The 23,111-nt window shown below is 39.9% G+C and overlaps 3 protein-coding genes across 8 annotated transcripts; 1 reads left to right on the plus strand and 2 right to left on the minus strand.

The window, feature by feature from the left end:
* Positions 1 to 2,695: 2,695 nt before the first annotated feature.
* arl3l1 (ADP ribosylation factor like GTPase 3, like 1) lies at positions 2,696 to 7,139 on the minus strand. Its single transcript, XM_063876405.1, has 6 exons — positions 6,739 to 7,139; positions 5,760 to 5,903; positions 4,350 to 4,466; positions 3,910 to 3,960; positions 3,383 to 3,568; positions 2,696 to 3,205 (listed from the first exon to the last, which is right to left on the minus strand). Exons 1-6 carry the CDS (start codon positions 6,754 to 6,756, stop codon positions 3,158 to 3,160), a joined length of 564 nt encoding a protein of 187 aa, XP_063732475.1. The 5' UTR covers positions 6,757 to 7,139; the 3' UTR covers positions 2,696 to 3,157.
* Positions 7,140 to 7,708: 569 nt separating this feature from the next.
* On the minus strand, positions 7,709 to 9,894 carry LOC134859728 (uncharacterized). 2 transcript variants are annotated; one of them, XM_063876404.1, is made up of 8 exons: positions 9,765 to 9,894; positions 9,506 to 9,560; positions 9,376 to 9,396; positions 9,179 to 9,217; positions 8,981 to 9,010; positions 8,618 to 8,872; positions 8,323 to 8,421; positions 7,709 to 7,939 (listed from the first exon to the last, which is right to left on the minus strand). In XM_063876404.1, the coding sequence occupies exons 2-8, from the start codon at positions 9,555 to 9,557 to the stop codon at positions 7,857 to 7,859; spliced, it is 579 nt and encodes a 192-aa protein (XP_063732474.1). In that variant the 5' UTR covers positions 9,558 to 9,560; positions 9,765 to 9,894; the 3' UTR covers positions 7,709 to 7,856. The 2 variants fall into 2 exon arrangements, with proteins under 2 accessions (XP_063732474.1, XP_063732473.1); XM_063876403.1 differs by having other exon boundaries at positions 9,343 to 9,396.
* Positions 9,895 to 11,712: 1,818 nt separating this feature from the next.
* LOC134859727 (regulator of G-protein signaling 14-like) lies at positions 11,713 to 21,157 on the plus strand. 5 transcript variants are annotated; one of them, XM_063876398.1, is made up of 16 exons: positions 11,713 to 11,807; positions 12,345 to 12,447; positions 15,363 to 15,384; positions 15,543 to 15,694; positions 15,818 to 15,910; positions 16,351 to 16,494; positions 16,599 to 16,772; positions 16,887 to 16,968; positions 17,081 to 17,181; positions 17,354 to 17,566; positions 17,785 to 17,861; positions 18,165 to 18,291; positions 18,583 to 18,664; positions 19,460 to 19,512; positions 19,939 to 20,023; positions 20,114 to 21,157. In XM_063876398.1, the coding sequence occupies exons 1-16, from the start codon at positions 11,728 to 11,730 to the stop codon at positions 20,359 to 20,361; spliced, it is 1,836 nt and encodes a 611-aa protein (XP_063732468.1). In that variant the 5' UTR covers positions 11,713 to 11,727; the 3' UTR covers positions 20,362 to 21,157. The 5 variants fall into 5 exon arrangements, 4 of the variants coding, with proteins under 4 accessions (XP_063732468.1, XP_063732472.1, XP_063732470.1 ...); XR_010165145.1 differs by lacking the exon at positions 19,460 to 19,512 and having other exon boundaries at positions 20,114 to 20,351; XM_063876402.1 differs by lacking the exon at positions 16,887 to 16,968 and having other exon boundaries at positions 16,599 to 16,683.
* Positions 21,158 to 23,111: the final 1,954 nt, after the last annotated feature.

Raw genomic sequence — 23,111 nt, forward strand, 5'->3', positions numbered from 1 at the left:
GGATGGTGTGCACTTGCATGTGTGCCTCCTCCCATGGGAGCAGTGTGGGGGTGATTGGGAGGCCAGAGGTGGAGTTGTAACTGGGTGCAGGGGGCTTCATGGAGAGCAGGTGGCCAACTTCCGACATGATAGAAATCCTTAGTGGCTTGGAGATACTGTGAATCAGCTTTAAGGAGAAACACATAATGTAGTTTTGATTATCAGATAGACAATATTCATAGGACACAGTTTCAATTAAAGAGGACTGATTTATGATATATCATCCTGTGGAGAACAAGAGATGAGAACAAAAGCATAACAAATGATAACTCTGTTCGATTGCATCTATTCTCTGTACAACAATAAGCCATGTTACACAAAATAATTAGTAATCCAAGCAACACAACTTTGCAATATGTTTAATTAACCTGCTGCTATTCACCAGGATAATTATCTCTTTTTTACAGTCAGCCAAACACAGAGGTGTTGTTTGTTCGTACCTGGAATGTGTTGCAGTCCAGTCTCTCTGAGCAGGTTTTCTTTTGATGAGCAGAGCTTAGGAAAATGAAAGAAATGGAGGACAAGAGAGGGAGGGCTGGACTAAAGAAGAGAGGTGGCTGGCAGATCACAAATAACAGGGAGGGTTGCCATGGCAACACTTGCTTAAGGGCCACTTTAATGGAAGTGACATCGTACATCACATAATATGAAGGTGTGTAAGAATACAAATGGAGATATTAGGATGTATTAACAGAGGACAGAAGAGTTATTGGTTTGAAACATATATAAATATATACATGTAACTAAAGTTTCAATATGTCTACATTATAGCTCATAGGACAAATCGTTCATGAGATATATATTTCTGAGACTGTGCAGGATCTTCTTGATCTAAGATGAGTTTTGGGACAAAATCAATGAATTAAAGTGTGTCTAAACACTTATGTGTAAAGAGCAAAGCTTCCTCTGCAGCCCTGCAGATGATCATGCTCTCTAACACTGCCCCCTGTTGGTAAAAGCAGCAGCCCTGAACAACACACTGCAGACTGTTCCCAGCTCAGCTCCTGTGCCGTCTGGTCTCTTTTAAACTGCCAGAATGATCCTATGGTTCAAGTTGTAATTGGTCCCGCACCCCTGCTGTGCTCGCTCACCAGGAGTTGATGACTAAAAAATGGTTTAGGACTTGCACCAAATTATAGTTGCCATAGAGATTTTCTTCTTCAGCTGTTTTTGTTTTTTTTCCAAACCACTCAAAAAATACCAGACAAAAGAAAAAAATATAAATGAGCATGATTTCATGTAGGGGAGGATGCTGAACAAAGCCCGCAAGCTGATGTGATTCCTGAGTGCTTTCAGATGGTTAATTAAAGCTTCAGACAATAGAAACGAAAGATCCATTAAATCCAACTGCAGAGTAGAGACAAAATGGCTGAATAGAGGACTTAGTCTACACGAAGGTCATTATAAAGGACAAATAAGTGAGAGTAACACAGGGCTGTGTGGGCCTCCAAGTGTGTGGGGGCATTTGACCAACGTCAACTCCTCCCACCCTGGACACAAACTGTTTGACCCCCACTGGTAGGAGGCTGCAGTCCATCAGGACCAAAACCTCTCTCCACCTTAACAGTTTCTTCCCATCTGCTACCGGCCTCCACCGTCACTTGCCTTCAGCCACTCTATAGACTCTATGCATTACATTAATGCACACTAGGCAAACAGTTTCTTGTTTTTGTTTATTTCAATTAAGTATTGCCAGTTTTGCACAACCCTCCAAACACAAGTTACCTCTCATCCACTTCCCATAACATTACTGCAAATATTTCATTTGATTGTATTAATCCAAGTACTTTGCAATAGTACACTGCACATCGTTTTTTTTAGTATATCCAGATTTCATTTAAATTATTTTCTATATCTTAATGTTTAATAGCTTCAATTATTTTTATTTCATTTTTTGGTGTGAAAAAACTGTGTCTATGTATGCACCATGTTCACCAAGGCAAATTCCTCGTATGTGTTAACCTACTTGGCAACAAATCAGTTTCCGATTCCGATTCTGCAAAGTGGGTAAAGACGGAGGAAGTCTTCTGACATCAAAGATTAGCACAATCTTTTTTTGTAGATTTTAGAATGGAGGGTGAAGAAGCATTTTACCTCAAAGATGCTCACACAAAGCAGATCATTTTTATTCCTGCTGTGAGAACAAGTGAAGTGCTCACAGCTGGACATCAGATGTGTGTCATATGGCCAACCATCCATACAGCTCTAACATTTCTCAGAGGCACTGCATGCTACATAACCTTTGCTGAATTAACATACAAAACAAACACTTTGAGGAAGTCTCTGATGTTAATTACTCAGCCTCTCTGCGTGTAATTTCCTGCACTGTTGCTCTGCTGCCTTGAAGATTTGATATCTTGTTCTGCCATGCAAGTGTATAATTGTGAACACTCCTCTCTCCTGCTCTTGCTCTCCAATTAGTCTCTCTATCACAGTACAATGTAAGTGCTCGTCATGGTGGTGTGGAAAAGCAAGTTGACAGCTGAGCAGGAGTATAACAGCTTGTTATTGTTCCTCTTGTCACTCAGGAATGCGTTGACATTTACAGCCACATTTGCATGTTTTCTGTCATTTCCCTGACAGTTTTTAAAACAATTATTTGACCATTAATGGGTGCATTTGATTGCTACATTGCAAAAAGAAAAAGAAAATAGCAGAAATGACAAATTGTTTTATTGTCAAAAATCTCGAAACACATACTTTACACTCACACCGCTCTGGTGTCTATTTAACTGACAAACCCCAACAGTTCTACATGGCTACACACTCAGAATGGTTTTCTTGTTGTTTCAGAAAGCACACATACTCACCAGACAAGGATCCTTGGGAAAGGGAGGCAACAACATACATGTTTTGGACAGAACAATGATTAATAAGTGCCAAATTCACTTATTGCAGCTATAATATGTTTTTAAAATGAGCTACATTTGCAAAATATTCATAAAAATGACACAAATTGAAAAAAACAAAATATCATTCAGTCAGTGAGGGCAGAAGGACCTGTCATAGGTGGGGTGTGTTGGTTTTGAAAGAAGTGATGTCGTCTTTTTAATCCCTTATGTGATGCTGTTTCTCTGTTTGACTCTCAGACGGAAAGAGATGTCAGAGAGATGCTGGTTCACTTCTTCTTATTCACAATATTGTTGCAAATCCAGTTCATGCCATCCTGTCGAGGAAATAAAATGAGCAGTGCAAATCAGTTTCATAATTTGAAGATATAAAAAAAGGCTTCAAAACCATGGAGAATAGCAAATAATATATATTTTTTGTAGGGTCTAAAGGGTCTAGGGTCTTTTATATTATTAATTTGGTTCCATCTGAAAATAAATCACTAAAGCCTGACCTGAACTCCCTCTCCAGATACAGCTGAGCATGCCTGAATCTGCCACTCGCGGTCCCGGTACGTGTGCAGGTTGAGTCCCTCTGCGATCTCGCTGGCGGGTGATGATGTCGCCAGATCCTGCTTATTGGCAAAGATAAGCACTGGTACACCTTTAAGGTTCTCCTCATCAATCAGCTCGGACAGCTCCTGCAAATCCGCACACGTACAATTTATTTTATTTTTTAAAAACAAAACAATGACATTTCGAATGAAAATGATTTTGTGCACCCATACATTTAGTATGACTATATCTAGAAGTTATTAATCATTCTTTTAATCCTATACCTTTACCGGACTGTTAGTTAATATCTGTTCACTAGCGTTCCTGCTTATTTCTGCTTAATCAGCTTAGTGTCAACATACCTCATTAAATAGTATGTTAATGTACACATCAATCTATCTATCTAGTGTAATATAATGAACTTTAGGTATCCTTGTTTTGCTATGGTTCTGAATGTATGCGTATCCAGAAATGACATCAAGCTCACCAGTCCCGTCTCTTCAAACCGCTTCTTGTCTGCACTGTCAATGACATAAATCTGAAAGTACAAATATGTTACAATTACATTAACTGACAAGTAAACATGGACACTTAATGAAAAAGAAAGTTTCCCTTTGGCCTTAACCTTAAGTATACAGATGGTGCACTTCAGCAGCCAAACAGTCATTGTGAGAAGATACACTCGTCATATATTCAGAAATGTTCCATCACATTTTGACTGTTTGTCTGACTGTTTTGTAACTCATGTAAAGCGAACTTGGACCCCCGAAGGGCACTTAATAAGTTAAAGTTACTATTATTATAATTATAATTATTATTATTATTATTATTATTATTATCTTGTGGGTTGCAAATAGAGATAAAGCATATAAAGGACATTTGTCCCATGGGAAATTGTTGAACTGATTCAAATGTTTATTCACTCACCAACAGGTCTGTGTTTTCCAGGTACTTTTTCCAAAAAGGCCTTATCTTCCTTTGTCCTCCAATGTCCCAAACATTGAGTTTCATGCCATGAGAGGCAACACTCTTTATGTTGAAGCCCTGAAAGGAAATTGAAAACTGGAGTCACTGTACTGCACATCACTGCCTTCAATTTAACACAGTTACAGTATGCAGCACCTGGAGAGCTTGCAAATGATTATGAAGCGATTCATTGAGCGGCAGTGTACTCGAGCACAGGTGTGTGTACTAAATGAATCACTGTTTAATCACTTTGTATTGTAACCTTGTTACGCTTCAGCAGGAGGGCAACAGGTGCTCTGGTCACTGTGTTAATCCGAAGCTGTTTTTCATAACAACGCTGCTTTTATTTAAGTCGAAGAGGTTGTATAACAACTTTATCCTAAGGGTCAGCGGAGGAGCAAAAAGATAAGACTAGAAGGATCACGTGAAGCGTATGTGTTTTGGTTGAGTCTGGTTTGGCTTTGTTGTGACTTGTCATGCAGGACTGCATGCTCTCTGCCTGATGAGCCTTCACACATGTTAAGGACCAGGCATTACATCTGATCCATGTGATGGCTTATGAGAGTAATGCAAGGGTATTAGATAATGTGATTAGATGTTAAACAATCACATCACAAGAGGGTGATAAGAAGCTTTCACTCAAACAAATAAAAATTCCCTGAAAATGTGTTGAGAGCATGTAAATAAGGAAGGTAGTTTCCTGCCTAGGCGTTATTTCCCATATAAGACTTAACAGCATGATCCTCAAATCATCCTTTTGCTTGTTGAATGTTTTAACGTGTGTACTGTAAGCCCAATCATTTATTTCAGTGTGTCAGAAAGCAAAGGTCACCTGAATCCCATTACTTTGAGCGACAGCGTGCACTGCTCCAGCTAGTCTCACAAGATTACATACAATCCCCCTGCCTTTTTTAATGCTCTGTAACAGTGCCATGAAAATACAAAAAAACATTTAAAAAAGCTTCTTTCACACAAAAGAAACCCATCGTTGTATCAGAGATTTTGCAAAAGGATTCAGTGACAGCAGACAAATTGATCTTTAAAGAGTGATAACTTGTTGGTTAAAGAAATATTGAGTATTTTTTCCTTGCACATTCTCCCGTTTGATTTGAAATATGCTTAATCATAAACATCCGGTGATGATGTTTTGGAGCTGCTCAGCTGTTCATGTTGAGAAAAACTATATAAAAAAAAGGACACAATACATATTCTGCGAGAACTTATTTTCCCTAAGATTTTGATGTGTGTGTGTGTGTGTGTGTGTGTGTGTGTGTGTGTGTGTGTGTGTGTGTGTGTGTGTGTGTGTGTGTGTGTGTGTGTGTGTGTGTGTGTGTGTGTGTGTGTGAGTTTCAACATATAAGTTCCCCTCACCTGTGTTGGTGTGATGGTGCTCACATCCTCAGAGGCGAGGCTCTTCAGCAGGGTGGTCTTGCCAGCATTGTCCAAACCCAGAAGCACTATCCTGACTTCCTGCTCTGTGGATCCCTTCAGTTTCTCAATGACAGAGAGTAAGCCCTGCAGGTGGGGGGGAGGGGTTGTGTTGGAAGAATATAGGCGACCATAAACTTATTTCAACATTCACTCACCATATTTCAGTATTTGTAGATCATTTTTCTTCTGTGAAAGTCTAAATGTCATTAGTCATTTAATATTATCATTTGATCATGTTTTGAGTTAGGATACAAAAGTATGTGAGTAATCTGAAACATCCAACCTCATACATTTAAGTAAATAAAAAGGCAGTTTTCAGAAATACTTTAAACCTGAAAAGTGAACCTACTAACCTCTTTCTGATTTGAGGTCAAAGCACCTCTTACGCACTGTTGACTACACATGCGCGCCCAATTTGCTCCACCCACCAACCAATCTCCAGCGTCTCCCTCTCTTTCAACTATATAGCCTCTATTCCTGTAAGGATCAATCTGTTGCTTTATTTAGAAAAAGCACTGGTCTTGATTAGAGCTCCATTCACATAATGGTGTTCCTTTTAATTTGATTAGTCTGAAGCAAGGTTGCACAAGCGCAGTCTGCCACACAGCTGACAAAAGAGACGCTGTAGCTTTAACACTTCATTCAAAGTGAAAGGTATTACAGTGTATGATGGGTTGTATACAAAAGGGAATTATTGCTGACATTTGGATTTATAACCATTTTATTCACACTATCTGACAAAATTACCAGTTTAGATTATCCAACCATCATAGCAGAGTTGCATCACAACAGCTGCTCTATTCTGCCAAATAAAGTTATTGTTTCACACCTTTGGAAACTTTTTATAAATTCATTTGATAGGCACTTGCATACAGTGCCTAGTAAACAAATACTAAGTTTTACTAGTCAGGTCACTTACCTTTTGAGCTTCTCCCATGGTGGCGAGTTTCCTGTGAGTTGACTGGAGGGCTGCAGCTACATCTCCAGTGACGCTCACACAGGTGTGTTAGCTTTCCAGTCACCCAGGCTAGCTACGTAGAAAAAAGGTACCAGCAGCCTCTGTCTTTTCCCTCTCTCTTCTCTGTAAACTTGAATAGGTAAAGGGCTATGTGTGGTTGTGATAGAAATGTCTACCTGGGCGTCAATAGCTCCTCACTGCCGCCTTGGAGTTAGATAGGAGGAAGAGGGGGAGGGTGGATGGGACTGGGATTAGGAGGCCAGAATTAGCCCTAGTCATCCGTGCAAAGGCCGCCCCCCCCTTTTCTGTCCATCCCTCCATCCCCACTTTGCACTGGCTTTACATGGATTATCCCTTAGCCACCTGCTATAGGAGGAAATGCTATAAACAATTGTGACATACTCACACGGATGTTATGTTTAGAAAATAGAAAAAAGTTTAGACACGTTGCCATAAGGCTGATGGGGAAAACGTGCCCTTTATGCAAAAATCACTGACCCTAAAAGCTTGGAGTGGCAGCATAGAGTTTAACGCATACACTTCAAAGGATTATGTCATGCAGTTGAACCAGGCAACTTATTATTTCTGTGTTTGTAAGTCAACCCTCAAATCCCACATCCATCCATCTCTTGGAGAGGATAGCATTATCATCCCATATATCCATTACATGCCAGCCGCTATTAAACTGCTGAGTGTGTGTCATCTAAAGTGTGCGTTCCTATAAGTAGAGCATTCAACTGGATTAGTTTGAGAGAGCCTGTCCTGTATCAAGATTAAAACATTTCTAGATGCTTTTCTGCAACTAAACAGAGTCTCTGGTCAGGAGGTGGGGTTTACACGAGAGCTGTGTTGAACAAATCATCCACCCTGGGCTTGAAATGGCTATTCATAAGCTTGTAACGTCAGCTGATCGCAGACACTTAGCCTTGAAGACAGAGATTAAAGAGGTTTTATTGATGCATCAAATACAACAACATCAAATTATGAAACAATATGGCTGCTCATTATATCTGAGGGTAATAGACTGGTAGTTCTAGCTTTGGATAAATGCGTCTAAGAAGTGACATGTGAATAGTTGTTTAGGATTCTCTTGGTGGGAAAGGAGCTTGAGCGGCCCTCTGCTCCATGGTGGCCTTCTGCTTCATCCTCTCTCTGTGATTAGCTGCAGAGAGAGTTCAGAGGTGTCATACTTTATACTGTACATTTAAATAATTAAAATCTGTTGATCAAAATTAAGCCATATCAAAACATTTAAGCATAGTTTGACAGTTTGGGAAATACGCTAAGCTCAGTATGCTAAGCTAACTGGCTGCCGAATGAAGCCTTACATTTGACGGATAGAAATCGGTCTACTCATAATGCCTTGCAAGAAGGATCTTTTTGTAATATTAATACATATAATACTCCTACACTTTAGTTAACATTGTGCTGCAGTATATCTATCATCACCTTTTTTTTAAACCCCAATCTATTTGATTAAATATATAAAGAAGAGGCTTTAAAACTCCTATATGAAGTCACAGACAACCTGAAATTAGCTCTTACCATTGTCTCTTTTCAGCTTGAACTTCATAGCCAGCCCCATAACCAAGACCAGGACCAAAGCGGAAACACCACAGACCACCAGCATCACCACTGAATTGTCTAGATGAGGAAACATTTCATAATGGCAGAAACAGACACATACTATTAACAATCATTAAGGTGTGTTTCTAACTATTCACATTTTAGTTAAGTCTTTAAGCTCTGTCATTTCAAATTGAGAAATTGTTCAATGCAAAATAGTTATTGGCTAAAATCTGTCATCTGTTACAGTGTGGTATAAACGGGGACTACTTACTCTCTACAGTGACATCATGTGGCGCAGACTCGTAATAGCCACACACGCTCCTCACAAAGCAGATGTACTTGCCTGCTTTGTTTGAGAGCACCTTTTTGACATGCAGCTCACTTTCATTCTGGTGTTGAATTTCGTGTTTGTCCCTCATCCAACCAAACTTAGGAATCTGGTCGGGAAGTTTATGGACACATCTAAGATGGATGTCCTCGCCCTCCTTAAGCTTGGAGTTATTGCTGTTGACAGAAACCTGAAAGTCTGATGTGCAGGGTTAATATTTGAGGGGAATAATGCAACTGTGATAGTGTAAGGTAATCAGCTGATTGTCACCTCATGTGTTTAGCTGAAATGCCAGTAAGATGTTACCTTTTGTGCAGTTCGATGGAATAGCTGATGCTAGAGAGAATAGTAAACATGGAAATTAATACAGTCACATTCAAATTGTATTCAAAATAATGTACAAGGCATTTATTTAAATACAGATAGACCTACACGTACTTATTCAACCCAATGAAGCACTCAGAAATAGACTATATAAGAAGAATAATGAAACTTAGCACTCACCATTGAAGCACAGTTTTGTAAAGCAGAGTTTACAATGGACTATAAGAAAAACAGAGGCAGGAAACATACGATTAAGAAAAAATGTCTTTGCATCTCAACTCACAATTTTTTGCGTATAGTAAGAGGTTCTTTACTCTTAAATTTAAGAGGATATTAATTATTACCTGCCTCTGTAGTGTTACATCTCAGACACTCACCAGGAAAACAGGTGCTACCTGCTAAAATATAAAATAAATAAAATAAAATGTTTTGGCTGTTGAGATAAACAGGGATATACATTTATGATAAACACAAATATATATATTAAATACAAAAGTGGCTCCTTACTTTTGATCAGATAACCAAGCAAAAGGTATAGGGAGACCCCTCTCACAACCATTCTCTGTTGGAAAACATCATTTTATTGGTTTAAGTAATACATTCAATAGTAAAATGAGATCAGAATCTGTATGAATAAGATATAGCAGCATTTAAAAACAAATAGGAAAATAAAATGTCATAGCGCTCGCGATTCTATCATCTTGCGCATGATATATAACATATCATCATAAAGGTAGAAAATAATGTTAAATGTTTGCCTTTTTACCTGTGGTGGTGTTCTCTCCTCACTCACAGAGTTGAATGATGATCTGCTCTGTTTTGCCTAGCCTTATGGTCTTTGCTTCCGAAAAGGCATGGCAGAGCTGATTCCAATGCAAATAAATTCTTTCCTGGAACATTATTGCACAAACAATATCTCTGTTTGCATGTTTCATAGATGGGAGTGATGGCCATGATGCCTGTTAGACTGCTACTGCTGCTTTTAATGGTGTGAGGTAATATTAAGGATACAATTAGGGGAGTTTGACCATCAAAAAAACTGAGCATTTGAAGGAGAAATAGGGAAACGAACAAGGAATATGAAAAAAAGAGACCATTGTATGCTGAACGAAAACCTGTTATAAGCAAAACCATAATTTACTTAGGCAAAGTCTATCTACTGCCTTTCTATACAACATATAATGTGACAAATACCAGAAATAACTTCGCTCAGAATAGATGGGGTTAGAGCCAATTTGAGTGCATTTCTGAAGCTGAAACATCGAAATGAAATATTTTTCTTTCATTTAAGTTATCCATGGCATTTATACACAGTATTTATTCATGCAGTGGCCAGTAGAGAGTGCTGAGTATCCATTTAATTTATTAACCCCCTTTAGGGTCCGAGGGGATGTACTGGAAAATAAGCAAGGTGCACATTGGAGATATATGGAAAACTCAAACACCATCACATTCCTAACAGCCAAAGGCAGGGCAATTAGGAGTTTAATATCATCAAACCTGCATGTGCTTGGGTCGTGGGAGTAGAAAAGAGCATCAGAGAAAACACAAAGTCAACATGCAAACTCTGCATGGTAAAAACAAAACTGGTTTGGGAATTCAAATAGTCTCTGAGTCACTTTGGCTCTCTTGTCAAAATGTAGTGTATTGGAATGAAGATCAGATTCCATACATAAAATAGGCTGGTAGTGTTCCCTCATCCCTCCTGTTATGTTAACCTCAACCAAACCATAGCCTAACCCCATCCCAGTGATGAAGGTCAACAGTATTGTATCATAGGGGCAGCCAGTTTTGAGCAATAACAATCTGGATCGTGTGCTCATCTTGACTCCAGTTCAAGTTATACTTTAAGTTGTTTAATTTTCAAAAATGTTTTATGTATTTCCTAAGTTGATGACATTCATTGTTTGTTCAACCAATTGAATACTGTTCCATTAAATCATCTTTATTCATTGCCTTGAATTAAGTGCCATTAGCAGGTCAATATTTCTTCAAATATTCAGTTTGACAGGAAACACTCATGTCTGTGAACTAAATGATGCCGCTTCAGCTGAACTTTATTTAAACACATTAGTTATATTGTAGCTTTAATATTTGATTTTTTTTGTTTCCATTGTTTTTGTCATTTTCCTTTCCTTCTATATGTATTTATACATTTCAGTTTCTGCAATACTTTGCCTGTATTTTCCTTTCCAATAATATGTTTATTTAGGGTGACCAGATTTGAGGTGGCGAAAAAGAGGACACTTGCGATTGTTGGGGGGGAAGTCTAAGTACAGTAGACTTCTGTGCAAAGCGCCATTCAATTTAAGTACACGCTTAATGGTCCCATGAAAAACTGTGAAAACCGGACGTTTTCATGAATTTATAAAACCCCCCCGGACCCTCCGGACAGGACATAAAAAGAGGACATGTCCGGGCAAAAGAGGACGTCTGGTCACCCTAGTTTATTGTATAGCTACACTGTTTACAACACCAAACAAGTGTATTTGCAAGTACAACATTGCTACTTGCCAATAAACCTTTTTAAGAATGTTCTAAATATTAACATGCTACCGTAATCGATAACAACAAGATCATTTAAGCATGTTACACTAACTTGCTACTGAATACACAGTAACACGTTTACAGGCCACTCATCATCTTTAAGCCACCACATTATGTGGGCCTACTGCTGGCATGCTAATACGATAGCCTACTGAAGATAGCATGTTAATCATTAACATTAAATGCAAATTGGAAAGCAGTTTGCAAGTAAGATCATATTTATAAAGCCTACAGTTGAAGGTGAGGTGGCATTACAGCTGAGGTGAGATTGCTCCAGTTACTGACTTAAAATGTGTGCGTAAAACAGTTAGACATTAGCCACTATGCTAATAATGCTAGTATAGAGCATTGCATTTACTTAGCTAAGTTACCACCATGACATTTCTTCACTTTTGAACTCCGGAAGTTTTCTGTCATTTTAAAAATGTTTCCTTTTTTGGTTTCACTGTTACCCTTTACTTTTTGTTTGAAGGCTAAACTGCGTTGCTAGTAATGTTTCAATGTTGCCATTACGAACAACTATCCAAATGTGCTTAGCATTTAACGTTACGCAGATGGCCATACAAACACTTTGATATCCTAGCAAAAGTAAACAGGTCAATGTTGTCACACATGAAAGCTAATTGACAGTATTTCCAAGGAAAAAAAGGTTTACTGTTGATAAATATGCCTTGCAACACCTGCGGCCCTCAGCTTGTGCTGATTAACTCTGACCTGCAGACATCCAGCGCTGTCGGCTCTCTTCTCCTGACCATCGGTCTTGCATTGTGTTTGTTTCCCTGAAAATGGTCGCTCTTAGAGGAATTTATCGCAGGTTCTCCCACCTGGCAAAAGATGCTGCACTGAAGCAGTTCAAGAAATATGAACATTTTTACACCACTGGCATCATGGCAGAAAAGAAGGTATGTAAAGCAGAGTGGTTTCGCATTATTCATACATTAATGTAAAATGTGCACTGGTTGCACACTCTTCTTGGACTCTTTTTACAATTACTTGATTGCTGGGGCTGCTGAATAATTAATAACTCCTAGCTCTCTTTGTATCAAACCTCATTAAAACGTGTTCACAACTACACCTTTCTGAAAAGTGTAATTTGGATGTGGAATATTATGTTAATATATAACAGCTAACAATTTTTTGATAGTTTTGATATTACATTTTTGCCAACATCTTGTAGAGGTCTAGTAATGTATTGAGTCTGACTTCAACTACTGTACGGTATTGCAGGATAACTATCCTAAAAAAACAGATTGAGGCCTTGAGGTGTTTTCTATTTTTAATGTAAAATCTCAATGACTTGTAAGTAAAAGGAAACAAGTGCTTGAATATGTTTTGAGGTGAAGCACTGAAAAATTATCTTTGGATTTAATTTTTGTTGTAAGCTGCGTCAAGTAACTCGCAAAGTGACAAAGTGTGATCGTTGTCTGCGTTCCCACATCATAGGGTTTATCAAGACGTAGTCTGAAAACAGTTTGATCAGAGTAACCATACTTCCTCTTTTGTGGCTTGTTGCTATGGCAAGACATCCCTTCCGGACAGGAAGTGACAGGAAGATGTATGTGTGTGTGTGTGTGTGTGGGTGTGTGTGTGTGTGTGTGAAGACTATGCATCATGTTTGGGTGGAGCACTTAACTGTGCTCCCTGAGAGTGTGCTCGTCGCATACAGACATCAACTTGTATTTTGGTGTCTGAGCCACGATGGCGAAGAACTGCAAATCTCTGGGGATTCCTGTTGGCCACATGGTGAGTTGGCAACTCTTGCTTGGTTTGGTTCTGCCTATGTTTCATTGGTTCATTTATTCTGTAGAAAGAAAGAGTCTTTGTCAGTTCTTACGTAGAGGACTTTCAAGCGAACCTGTGGGAAATAACTTGGAGTAAAGTTGGTTAAATATCAGTAAGTATTGTAAAGTCTTGGTAAGCTCTGCTGCTTAACCTTTCTCGTACTGTTGAGCTGTCGTCAAAGTCAGAATACGTAAATTATGAAAATTAGTTTCTCGTGTTTTATCTTCAAAGTGCCAAAACCAATCAGGCTGTGTGGCTTGCAGTTGGTTGCTACTGAAAACAGAACAGGCCTTCTCGAGTCAGTAGCGAAATCCAAAGCAATCTGTTATGTGTAGGCTGAGTTGGCTTTATTCAACTCTGTGCAAGACCATCACATTTCTAGAATTGGTTTAGGTCTGAAAAAGGTGTTAATAGTGTGTATAAAGATGTGTTTCACAGCAGCAAAAAAGACCTGGACATTGGTAGAAAGCTTCTTTCTGTGCTTTGCATTTTGTGTGACTACAATTGTTTCTATAAATGGTGGTGCATCAGACTCCTTCCTCACATAGGGTGGTTGCATATGTTGTCTCTGTTTCAAGGGATTCACAGAGAATCATAATCCTAAAATATTGTTCTCTGTTGCAGTGAATGAGAAAATGAAAGGTGCTTAAGCATGCTTATAATACATTTATATTAGTTTTTTATTACTCTCTGGAAAACTGTGGATGAAGTGTGTGTTGCAAACTGTAAAGAGTAGTGTATGTAGGCACCAACATGGTGTGTTTTTGAAGCCAGAGTTGAAACAGTGTAGCAAAAAAACTTGAAGAGATGGAGCCAACACCTGCAGAAACTGCCAGCCCATATCAACCTTATATGGGCAAATTTATAGATTATCAAGAGCTGTTCCTTTTTCAGCTGTTGTGAAGATAAGTACTACACAGACGCTTGTGTTTATGATGTTTTTCAAGTAGAAACAATGGAAATATTGTCAATCAATCCTTCATGTTTTAAAACGTTTTCAGTGGCTATGTCTACACCAGGAATGGGCCTTTGTACCTTGGTTAATACGGACTTAACCAAGTGGACTAGAGTCACTGAATGCCGAGTAAAGATTTTCAAACAAAGTTTTGCTTTCGATTTAAACCTTGACTTAAGATAATATTAAGAGTTGATTCACATTTAAAGACATTTTACAGAACCAACCCAGAGGTTAAATGATAATAAAAAAAAAAGATTAGAAAAGATTAGTGCTGTGAAGAGAAAAGCACACCTATGACAAAGTGATGAATTTACACGGAAAGAGCTTCTGATTAATGCTTAAATGTTATTTAAGTATTACTGGATCCTTGAGCTGGAGCTTTAGTTGTACCATTCTTTGATTTCAGTTAAAACTATTGTATTATTTTAAACCAGCAATGGGTGTTTGATCTATATCTAGGTACCCTGTTCTTTGAGTAACATGCATACATGTTTGTGTGCCACAAGTTTGCAGAATATATGTTCAGTGCCTGAATGTGAAAGGGCTGAAATTGAAACAGAAAGAACTTCTACAAGATGAAGGTGAATATGATCTGTAAAAGCTGAATGAGAGCCCTTGTCATCAGTGTCACAACCACTTCCTGTGAAAATAGTCTTGAGTGATTGCATTACATTGTTACATACAAGAAGAAAAAAAGATGCAGCTGGCGTTCACATTTCACTTCCTAAATGCATGCCTCTGTGCTTTTGTAATATGCGTCTTATTTCTGGTTTACTGTTTTCAAGTGCTAAACAAATTGTTAAACAGAATACTTTTGCAGTATTTAAATATACTGAAAATGCACACATTTCTCTCATCAGAGAATTGTGTAGTTCTGCCCCCTACTTTTATTTTCAGAATCATGGCGATGAGTTATGAATTTAAATAGAATTCCTCTTTGATTTGTATAATTAAATCAAGTTCTTTTGTGGAAATTCTCAACGTGTACAAAGGTCATGATGCCTTTTATAATAAGGGTGTTTTGCATATTATATGGTGTTTTGTTCTCATGTTCCTCTTTTATCTCTCTATTAACAGAGCCAGGCAGTGTCAGACGGAGGTAAGCATGAACCACCAACACGCGTGCTGACAGTCCCGTACATCTTGCGTTCCCTCGAAAACAGAAACATGTCTGTGCATGCAAATATCTGAGTCTCTAACTTGGTCATACTGATCGTGCTGATAAATGGGTGTGTTTGTGTCTGGATGTGTTTTTAGAGTTGAACATGTCTACACGGGGCTGTGGAGGCAGCAGCTCCAGCCTTCCTGGGAGTCCGGGCGGAGAGACGGGCCCAGCCAACAACGTGCTGAGCTGGGCCATCTCATTTGAGAAGCTGCTGGAGGATCCCTATGGAGTCCGCCAGTTTACGGTGAGACATGTTCAACACGCGTGCCGTTATTTTGAGTTCGGGAATCACTCAAAGATGTTTTCTCGCTACTTCTCAAGATTTGTGATATGTGTTGATACACAGTGTATGTGTCTTTTTCCGCAGTCTTTCTTGATGTCGGAGGTGAGTGCTGAGAACATTTTATTCTGGCAGGCTTGTGAAAAATTCAGGAAGATCTCAGCCAGCTCCGTGGTAGAGGTATGATGGCACTTTTTATCTCTTTACATGATGAAGCATGTTGCTTGTCATCTCTGATTCATTATGTTGTTGTGTTTTTACTCTGCATAAGCTCCCTTTTCATAATTTTTATACTCCTCAACAGAAGTTTCCTGAAACTTATGTTTGTATATTCTGTGAATGTTGACAAACAGTGAGGGAAACGTGGTTCCTATATTTTTTTCTGTGCAGAAGCAACATTTTTTGTTTTGATATTCCCTTACTCTGTAAAACAACTTTTCAATATTTAGTTAACAAGCCCTTTTTAATATAATATGGTTTGGTCTATTATATTCTACTATTGAAACAGGAAGTGGAGAAATCGACAGGGTTGTTGATTGGGGTAATTCCAGTCAAAAGTAAACAAAAGTAGAGTTCATATTTAAGGAGCTTTCAGTCTGATGGAGCTGTTGTTTTCCCAGCTGAAGGCTGCAGCTCGATCCATCTACAACACCTACCTGTCGGACAACGCCCCCTACTCAGTCAACATAGATGACACGGCTAAGACAGAGGAAAAAGACCTGGAAGAGCCCTCACCTGATATGTTTAACAAGGCTCAAGCTCAGGTATGTTAGGAGTCTGTATTCCCATCAGGCTCAGGAATACAGTGATAAATTGTTTGTTGACTCAGCTTGACTGCTAGTACAACTATTCCTCCTTTTTGTTTCAGATATTTAAACTGATGAAAATGGATAGCTACAGGCGCTTTGTGCGCTCTCCTCTCTTCCAGAGCTGCACCTTGCCAGGCGTAGAAGGTAAATCTGTACCTCAGCTCTCTAAAGAGAAAGTCTGCACGGGATCGTGGGAGGACGTAGCAACCAGAAGCCCGTTGAGTGACAAGAAGGTAGAGGGAAAAGAGCAAATGGACGAAGGGGCAGGGCAGGAAAAAAACAACATGCGACTGACACTTGTCTTAATTTGCTACTAATGGCATTTCTTAATTCACTACCTTAAACAGAACAGGAAGTCAGACTCTAACAGCTTTTCAGTGGGTAGGAGTGCCTCTGAAAAACAGCAACAGAAAAGAGGATCTTGGGGAGGTAGTGGCAGATCTTGTGTTTCTATATTATATCTTTATGTGTATTGTGTGACTTCATCTTATATTCCTACCCTGGCTCTCTCTTGGTTCTTTATCTCCATCTTTCAAAATAGATACTACAAACATCCAGGGCTCAGTCTCCCGGAAAGAGGCCCAGTTGTCGGTCAAGTCAAGCAGCGGTGTGGAGCTAGGCTCCCTCTACTGGCAGATAGAGGTCAGTGCATTGGTCAATCGTTTGACAATATGCACACATTAATAACAAATTGTATTCTTCCAAGTGTCAGCTCTCCCGGTGTAGAGAAAACATCCGCCATAAAGTTCCCAGATATTGCTTTCAAGTGTATTTTCTCTCACATTTATACCTGTCTTCTCTATCTGTAATGTAGAATGGCAGATCAAGTCCCCGGTCTCTAGAGCAGGGTGCTGTGAGTCGGATAGGGGTGGAGGGGGGCTACTGCTGTGTCTACCTACCCGATGGCAGTGCCTCCCTGGCCCCCACACGTAACGGTCAACCCATCAAAGAAATGCTGGCAAGCCTGTGCGAGAAGAGAGGCTTCCCGCTGAAAGATGTCATCATCTACCTTCATGGCAAGGACAAGGTGAGCACGTAGCTGCTCCGTCTACAGCACTAGCCACAGTCAAAAATCAAGAAGCTGTTCAAAATGTCACACTATAGTTGTTTTGCAACTTCCTGTTCCGACATCTTCCCAACCTCTTACTCCTTCTTTTACATTTTTAAGATTAATAAAGTAAATTGAAAGTGTCCCCAGCTGATGCAGAAGTCCCTTGTCTCTGATGCACTGTTCCCTCTGTGCAGCAGCCCTTATCACTGGAGCAGGACTGCTCCGTGCTGAGAGATCAGCAGGTCTCTCTGGAGCTCAGGGTAATGTTTAAGTGAGTGAACTGTGCCACTTCCTTCATTTCTGTTTTTGTGTGTGTCTGTCACCCTTGCAGGCTTTCACACCACAGCATGCCACTTCTCACTTTAGAGGGAAGTCCTTGTGTTCAGACTGGGCCGATTAGAACTCTATTAAAGCATTGAATACAATTTCCAATTTGGATGTCCTGCTCAAACACTGGGTGGCAGATATTTATGTGACATTTGGATTTGTAGGAATAGATTTGACTGATGCTTTACCTCCACATGGTTGTTGTGTATTGAGTAAGGTGGGTTATTGACATGCATGTTTGTTTCAGGCTGGAGATTGTCTCCACTGGAAAGACAGTGGGGATCATGGTGAAGTCCAGTAAGACGCTGCAGGACGCCCTCTCTGCGGTGCTGCAGAAACACCGCCTCAAGCCACAAGAAGCCCTGGTCACCATGGTGAGTGTCTGAATGATGTATGATAGAGACCATAATATGTACCCAGTGTTTTGAGTAATTTCTCTGATAAATTATTGATAATTCTTTCTTTCACTTTGAGAGAAATTGAAGGTGTTGCATTATTTAGTTGATGAAATAAGTGACGAGGACTATAGCGTTTTTGTAATGCAATCTGTGTTTTCTCTGTTCTGCATCAAGAACCGTTTTCTCTGGGGTCTTCTCTTCATACTCACACGACTGTGCAACTGTCAGCTTCTGTCCAACATATCTAATTGTCTTTGTTCCTTTCAGGTTGGAAGCGAGGAGCCTTTGAACATGACCGGCACCGTGTTCAGACTGGCCAATAAAACGCTTCGGCTTGACAAAATCAAAGGTTAATACACTTGACCTTTTTTAAAACCAATGCATCACTTTAGTGGGAACCACAGACAATAATGTTTAGATAATTTAATTATAACTACACTGCTCGCCCAAAAGCACAAGCGGCCACAGAATGAAAAGAAACCTCCTTGGCCAGTGAGTAAATTAAATTAGTTCAATCCAATAAAAGCACATTTTAGCCCTCCAGCCACTGTTGGTTGTCTATGGGTGATGCATCTGCGATGCTTTTGTGTGTTCTCTCCTGCTGCCTGGAGCCTGCCTGGGCCTCTTTTTTCAAGTAAATGTTTCTTAATGCGTCCTAGAAAGTGTTTCTGCATTTCTTTGCTCTCCCTTGCTCTTAGCTGCGTTTGAGGAGAAAGTATTTTCCCTTTCCATTACAGTGCCACTGTCAGCAGGGTCCTTTTTTTCCTACTCTGTTTTCTTTGTGCCTCGCTCTCTGTGTCTTCATTCTTCCCTGTTCGGTAGAAACGTCCAAGTCCATTTGGTTTGTTGAGTGCTGTGTCACTTTAAGTTCACTCACTTCATTTCCCAACTGCTAAGAGACCAAAACCAACTTCACTTTGGATCAGTGCGCCCGACCTCAGCTCGGTTCCCTGCATTTAGAGCCGTTACATCCCAGGAGGACCAGTTTAATTCTTGTCAGGAATATTTTATTTGGCTTATGCCAGAGTGTTTAACTCAATGGGGAAGTTGAGTTCTGTGGCATTATCAGCGGTCCCACTGGCTTCTTCTCTTCTATAAGAAATGAAGAACACACTGAGTTGTATCTTTTGTGTGATTTGAACAGGAAACCAAACCATTGTTTCAAGAGGCAGCAGTTCTGCTGCAGCAGCCACACAGGTGAGGTTATTTTAATAGACTGCTAAACATCCTACGTACAAGGAAAGCTGCTAATACGCTCTTGGTCAATATGTAAGAAAATATAATGAAGGTTATCATTTGAAGGCCACAGCTATGTGTGAACAATGGAGGGACTTGCAACACAACCTTGTTGACAAGCTTCCTTATTTAAATAATAATCACCAAGAACATGTCAGCGTCGTGCAGATTATTCATTTGATTGTATGGATATTAATGTCAACTTTCTTTGTTAGTTTGCATAGGGACATCTCAATCTTTATTAGGAATCCTCAACATTTACCAGTGATGAAAAGGTTTATTTATTGTGTGATTTCTGCTATGTGTAGTCTACAATGTCAGTAGGATCTAAAACCTGTGAAACCTTTTTCTGTACATTGATAACCCTGGAATGTATTCGGGTCCCAGGCAGGTGGGCTTGAGACCCGGTCATTGCTACAAACGGACAGGGCCAAGCCGCAGTCCAAGGCCAGTAAAAACCGGGAAATGGATGGTATGGCAACTCAGCAGTGCAGATAGCACAGTGATGTGAATGTAATTTGAAACAAATATCACAATTTGCGTGATATATTTTGTGTTTCAGGGTTTCTGGACATGCTGACAAGGGCTCAGGGCTGCAGGGTTGATGACCAGCGAGGCCTTTTGACGAAGGAGCAGCTGGAGGTCCCTCTATTCCTCAAGCCGGAACCAGACACAAAGACAGAACAACCCAGTACAACCAGCTCCTCCACTGACGACCCCAACAAGACGTCAACGTCAGCCGGAGCGGGGAAGGAAACCCCCAAATCTGCTGAATCTGAGGACAAAGACTTGAAGGAAACAGCAGTTTGAAAAGCGTTAGTGTTTGTGTGGGAAGGACAAAGACACAATCAGAAACTACAACAAATATCTCACAAAACAAAGAGACCAATCACGTCAAAAGACGGTGTTAAATGGTCATGCACTTTTTATAATTGTTTACAAATAAGCTCTGAGACAGCAGTGTTCTGCCATCTTTGCTACTGATAATTGGCCTGTTGAGGCAATATTTAAAGAAGAATTAAGACCATGGCAAGTTTTTATAGTGTCGTTTGAAAACACTACACATTTTAACGGGAAGGATGTTTGCTATAAATTGTTTAAGGTATTCAAAAAAGTCTTGAACATAAGTTTTAGCTCAACCCTTGATCCTGAAGCTTTCCCTGGAGATAAAGCCACTTTTATTAATTGCTTTAATCCCTCATTATGTCATACTGCAGTCCTGCTTTTCTATGAGCTCTTAGCAAAAACATGATTCTATTCAGGACTGTTCAGAAGGGGTTATGATGGTATTGCACAATGGTTCTGTTTTCTTTATTTGATTTAAGATTATTGAATGTTTTTACAAAGATTAGTTTTTTATATTTTAAATAACAAATGTTCCTTTTGTGTGCCTATGTGTTATTTTCAAATGTGTGTTTGCAGTGCTTAAATGGATTTAGCTTTGCCGTGATGACGCCCTGGTCAAGTCCTGTTTTCATGTCAGCTGCGAAATCTCAGGGTCAGATCATGAATTAATAATGTGATATTTCAGAAAATGAATCAGATGATAGATGCATAAAATATATCCTTCAGGGTGCTTCAAAATAATTAAAGTGTTTTATGATGAGATATGATCCTGTTTGTGTTTGTTTTTAAGGATAAACAACAGGTTTGCGATCTTAGCCCTCTGTGAGGAATTTTTGGGAGGAATCACTGAGGTCAGTTTCAGGCTTGACGTGATTTGGTTTTATATTTGTGATTCAGCCAGACTGTGCTGTCCCAGTGGCCTGACTGAATGACTCATGCAGTGTAAAACAAGTCTGATATGTATCTGTCTGTCGGTGTCCATTGTTTCCATCTTTGGGTAAATGATCAGGTGCGTTTCGCTTATCTTGGTACAGAAGCCTTCCTCTGAATTGCCATGTCATGTAATTATGTCATTTTTGCACAGTGACGGTGGATCATTGCAGTGCTGCGATTGGCTCTTTATGAAGGGTTTGTAGCCAATGATTTGCTTCATCTTTCTACAGACTTGTTGCTGGAAGGTGATTTGTCATGAGGAGCCTGAGAGGACTATTGCGGGGTGAATTTGGCTATTGTATGTGTTACAAAACAAATTAGATGAGTCATAGATGCATTCATCTACACGGATGATGTCAGCAGCATGTATATCTCTGAGTATGTGACAGGGTTCGTTCTGGAGAGCATCTCATTCACCCATCTTGTAGATTGTTTGTCTCTGAAGTAATGAACCTGAGACAATGAATAGTGCAGTACATGTTACCTGTATAACACACTCTGTGTGTGTGCGTGCACGTGCACGTGCATACATGAGTGGTGCGTCGGCTGAGCTATGAATGGGCAGAGAGGGGTGTGCTCTCGCAGACATCATAGCAGCAGTGAGATGAGGAGTGCCATTTACTCCACTGCACGTCTGTACTGAGAGAAGGAAGGACAGGAGGTGAGTATATGAATTTCCCCTAGGCATTTTTACTTAAATATTTTGTGTGGGTGATAGGTGTGCAGCCTGCCCTTTCTCTCTCTGTCACTCCCATCATTCATTCTCTCCTCCTGTCTGTCATTCAGTGCCTTTCTGTGCCTGATTAAACGTCTTATGCTGTCTTGAGATAAACCTCTTCATTTATAGAAAAGCTCTCATTTTGCAGCAATGCTTTCTCCTATCTCTTTTCTATTTTGCCTACTTTCTGACATTGGGACAGATAACAAACAGGTTTTGAAGATCTGGAAAGTGTTTATTTTGTGTACTCAATCCTCTGCTAACGGGAGCTCTGAATAATGATCACTATGCCTTTGAGAGTCCTGCAGAGGAATGCATAAGTGGTGTAAAACAAAACCTATCCATCAGATCAATGCTTGCACATTACCGTGCACTGAAAGATTTCGCTCAGACGGTGTAGGACAAGCTCTGTGCTCAGTGTGTTAATAATGGAAACGACAGGATTCATCACTGACTCAGGTCTTAGGCACGATGCACATGGTCGAGCTGTGACCCAGGTTGGAAGCAGATGTGTTGTTCGAGTACTGACTGAATTCATTCAGCTGGCGTGTGTGTGTTTGTCACACCTGAGTGTTGCTGAGCAGACAAACCCATCATCATCAATTACAGCACATCATGTCCTTGCCCCTGTGAGCTTTCTTATGGTGCTCTCCACTGCCGGTGCAGCTACTGTCCACACGCTCACCTCGGTGCTCCAACCACCTCTGTGTGCATGCATGTAATGGCCCCTTTAATTACACAGATCATGTGCAGGTGATCCTCTTTGATTAGCATGTTCAACAGCACACATGTGGCGAGGCAGGAATGTCAAGCCAGGCTTCCATTTCACAACCTGGACTGAAATGATGGGCATAAGTTGACCAGAAGAAGTGGAAATTATCCACTACTGAGATATTTTGTGTCATTGTTGTGGTCCAAGACCTCATCAAAAGTGATTTTGTCATAATGACCTTTCAAGAAGACTAAAGGAGTGATAATGTAGTTCCCACTTTACCATAGGTTTTGATATTCTTTCTGCTCCCATGAAACTCTTAAGCACGCCCTGTAATTCAGCTTAAAAAGT

Source organism: Eleginops maclovinus, chromosome 23 (assembly GCF_036324505.1).
Source record: "Eleginops maclovinus isolate JMC-PN-2008 ecotype Puerto Natales chromosome 23, JC_Emac_rtc_rv5, whole genome shotgun sequence".
In the NCBI taxonomy this organism is placed as follows: domain Eukaryota; kingdom Metazoa; phylum Chordata; class Actinopteri; order Perciformes; family Eleginopidae; genus Eleginops; species Eleginops maclovinus.

Excerpts from the sequence above, each read along its gene's own strand:
- LOC134859727 (XM_063876398.1), top strand. The coding sequence starts at position 11,728 with ATGCAAATTGGAAAGCAGTTTGCAAGTAAGATCATATTTATAAAGCCT. Across the intron at positions 17,182-17,353 it reads CCCTCTACTGGCAGATAGAG|AATGGCAGATCAAGTCCCCG; the intron begins GTCAGTGCATTG and ends TCTGTAATGTAG. Across the intron at positions 18,292-18,582 it reads AAGAAGCCCTGGTCACCATG|GTTGGAAGCGAGGAGCCTTT; the intron begins GTGAGTGTCTGA and ends TGTTCCTTTCAG.
- arl3l1 (XM_063876405.1), bottom strand. Across the intron at positions 3,961-4,349 it reads TGGAAAACACAGACCTGTTG|ATTTATGTCATTGACAGTGC; the intron begins GTGAGTGAATAA and ends TTGTACTTTCAG. Across the intron at positions 3,206-3,382 it reads TATCTGGAGAGGGAGTTCAG|GATGGCATGAACTGGATTTG; the intron begins GTCAGGCTTTAG and ends TTTCCTCGACAG.
- LOC134859728 (XM_063876403.1), bottom strand. The coding sequence starts at position 9,557 with ATGGTTGTGAGAGGGGTCTCCCTATACCTTTTGCTTGGTTATCTGATC. Across the intron at positions 9,218-9,342 it reads ATGTAACACTACAGAGGCAG|TCCATTGTAAACTCTGCTTT; the intron begins GTAATAATTAAT and ends TTTTTCTTATAG. Across the intron at positions 8,422-8,617 it reads ACATGATGTCACTGTAGAGA|ACAATTCAGTGGTGATGCTG; the intron begins GTAAGTAGTCCC and ends TTCCTCATCTAG.